This window comes from Phytophthora infestans, genomic scaffold (assembly GCF_000142945.1).
Source record: "Phytophthora infestans T30-4 supercont1.792 genomic scaffold, whole genome shotgun sequence".
NCBI lineage: Eukaryota > Oomycota > Peronosporomycetes > Peronosporales > Peronosporaceae > Phytophthora > Phytophthora infestans.
In genome coordinates, this window is record NW_003303012.1 from 1 (window position 1) to 3068 (window position 3068).

Here is a 3068-nt window from a genome sequence, read left to right on the forward strand (position 1 = left end):
CGTCGGCGGCACGTCATGTCAGTCTTCTCCCAGAAAGGAAAGTAGTTGGCCGACACGTAGTCGACGGCCTCGATCAATTGCGGGTACGCCGAGTACGTGTCTCCGATGTCGGCAATGGTGAGCGGGATGCCGGCAGCGCCCGAGTTGGCCTTGCACAGCGTACGGATCTCCTCTAGATGGGAGATGGCTACATCCACCGTAATGTCTTTACGGTACACGGCCTCACTGCTCACGTGGATTCCCACGATGTGCTCGCTTTGCACGATACCGGTATCCAGCAGCGTCTTGAACGCGGCCTTCTCGGTTTCAAAGCTGGACGCGGACGAGTCCACCCACATGCCCAGCTCGATCTTGAGGCCTGCCTCGATGGCAGCGGGCACCACCGCGTTGGCCTGGTCGCAGTCGGTGAGTGAGTACAGGCGGATGGTGTCGGTCACGCCCTTGAGCAAGGCCAGCTCCGAGGCAATCTGCGAGGCTGGCTTGCACTTCTCGTTGGCCGGAGCCCAGTCCGGACCGGCGCGGATGTTGTAGTTGATGCCCGTGCATTTGAAGCTGCCAGCGTCAGCGAAGCCGAAGGAGGCGGCCACTATGGCCAGGGCGGAGGTCGTACGCAGCACGTTCACCATATTTTCAATGTTCGAGATCGGGTTGTAGGGGCTTGTGGGGGTACCGGTACTCTTATCGAGGAAATAGGAGTTTGGGAAATGACCGTTCTTCCTTGCGAGCCCCAAAGGAACGTGGCATCTTGGAGTCCCCAAGGCGACAACCGCCGCGCCAGCTGGATCGCGTGTCATGTCCACAACTAGACGCTCCGCGTGGATATTTTGGTCGCTGACCGTCAGGCTGACGAATAGCGAAACCTGCCAACAGGCACGTACTTCGAAGTTCGAAGTACGTCAGCTTCGCAAGCAAGGGGGATTTGCCGTCGTCGAAGCACATTGCCAATGTGACATTGGTGAGTAAGACTGCTCATGGCGTGATGGAATGCATCCTGGCGTGATATGGAACTTCTTTGACGTGATGACGTTTGATGTCAACGTTCGCCGCCTCCTGAATCGTGAGGCTACTGCTGGCAGCATCTTTCAGCACCGGTATGTCGTGAAGGGAGTTGACTTTTCCACTCAAAAGAGGGAGAGGGATGCTGCTGTCGTAAGCTACGTCAGACACTCACGTTGCCCTTCGAGAGGACGATCAACGCGCGTCGAAAGTATCCATATGCAAGTACAGTACAGTACCACAATCGTAGAATGTACATGTACATATTGTAAATACAGTGTACTGCATCTCCATGTTCAGCTTAAATTGCAAGATCGTATTATGGTACATTTACTCCAGTATTTGATATTCTGGAGTCTTGGAAGTCACAGAACTTCTGTGGCCTACAAGACTGAGATTCGTTGTGCAACGATGAGTCTGGAAGATAGAATTGCGGAAAGTTTTCAAGTGAAATTCATTTCGATCTTGCTTCGAAATTTCGTTGAAAGATCGGTATTATATTCCCCTTCCAAACGTGGCCAGAACGAAACCGCCGTTCACGAAAAACAAAAACAGTGCACCCTGTACAACATCTACTTTATTGAAGCACAAAGGTGACAGAAAGCCGATGTACCGAGTTCTTATACTGGTACTTGAAACGTCCGAGCCTAATAAACCGGCTTACCGAGCTCTATCACGTCGCAGTTTGGAAGATAAAAGTCGAGCATTAAAGATTAATCTCGATGAATTGATTGGTGAGACCACTTTTTGGTCTTCATCTAGCAATTCGAACCCGACTTATAAGTTGCAATGTCATTAAGCACCTGACTGAACATCACTAAGCTCGTTTTCCAGCAACTGCTTTTGTGCGCATTAAACCGTTTATTTTTGATAACCGATTAATCTGGTTAAACCATTTTATATGGGTTTTAGCGGTGGACACTTCGTCCTGCAATTGCACACGTAGTTGAGACTACGAAACAGCACAAAAATACAAGGCACTCGCTGCTGCATACACATTGTGCACATGGGACGGAGCACGACGTGATTTCGACTCCAAACCTGTACCCAGCTGTGATCGTCGGACCCCGTCCTGTACCAACTACAGCACCCAGCTCAATACAACCGGCGTAAGAGTATATGTTACTCGCGTATATCCGGGAGATGCCGAAGAGCCGGGGTGGCCCGACACCAACAGCACCAGAGTTCAAAGAGGGAGAAGTTTTTTGCTGAGATTTCTTTTTAATTTCTAAAGACATTATCAAGCTTATACTTTAGCAAACTTAGCTCGATGCAATGATTTTCGTGACATAGCTACTGCTACGTCCTTATTCTTTCATACGCATGCGCAAGTAGCGGTGGCGCATGCGTTGCAGAGTCTTTTTGGCGAGGTGGCCGAGCGGCTCTGACCCACAGAACATCTCGAATTCCAGCAGGACGTACACGCCGCAGTTGTAGCTGTCGCTCTGGACGCCAAGCTCCGGATCGTGATGCACCAGGCAAGTGCTAGGTTTGACTTCGTCTGGCAGCATCACGATCATCTGCTGAGCCACGGCACGGACAATATCACTGAAGGAGGACGCCATCGAATCGTAGAGGTACACTCTGTCCTTCTCTAAATCCGCTAGCACAGCGCACCAGTGGTTGTTTCGTTATGCTGGATGAGCTGTTTCTCCTTGCGTGACACGAAGGCTGAGTGGTCAGCAGTCAAAACACGCAGTTGATTTGTAACGGGGTTACATGGTGTGGAACACACAGGGGTTCGAAGTACCCGGAGAGTTAACAAACTCTCAGTACATAATTTGGAGAGTTAACAAGGTCTCTCAGTACGTTGGCCGAAAGCCACACGTTATGCATTTGATTAGGTTTAACTATGCTAGATAGTTAAACAGATACATTTACCCCTAGGCGGCTTGGCCGCAATAATAGTAAATAAAACACTTCTGGTTTTGAAGCATAAAAGTTACGGTGTTAACTTTGAGCCCTGGTCTTGGGCTGTAAGTGTCCTTTGGATAAGGAACTTAGTATTAGTGACTCTTTGAGTCAGAACGTCTTCCTCTGACGCCAAAGCTACGGCAGCCCCGCTGCAGCTG

At 50.2% G+C, this 3068-nt stretch overlaps 1 protein-coding gene across 1 annotated transcript; it reads left to right on the forward strand.

Moving 5' to 3' along the window:
- Positions 1-105: 105 nt before the first annotated feature.
- PITG_21916 (uncharacterized protein) lies at positions 106-531 on the forward strand (the record flags this gene model as incomplete). The annotated part of the gene is made up of 2 exons (XM_002996839.1): positions 106-401; positions 447-531. 2 exons carry the CDS (start codon positions 106-108, stop codon positions 529-531), a joined length of 381 nt encoding a protein of 126 aa, XP_002996885.1.
- Positions 532-3068: the final 2537 nt, after the last annotated feature.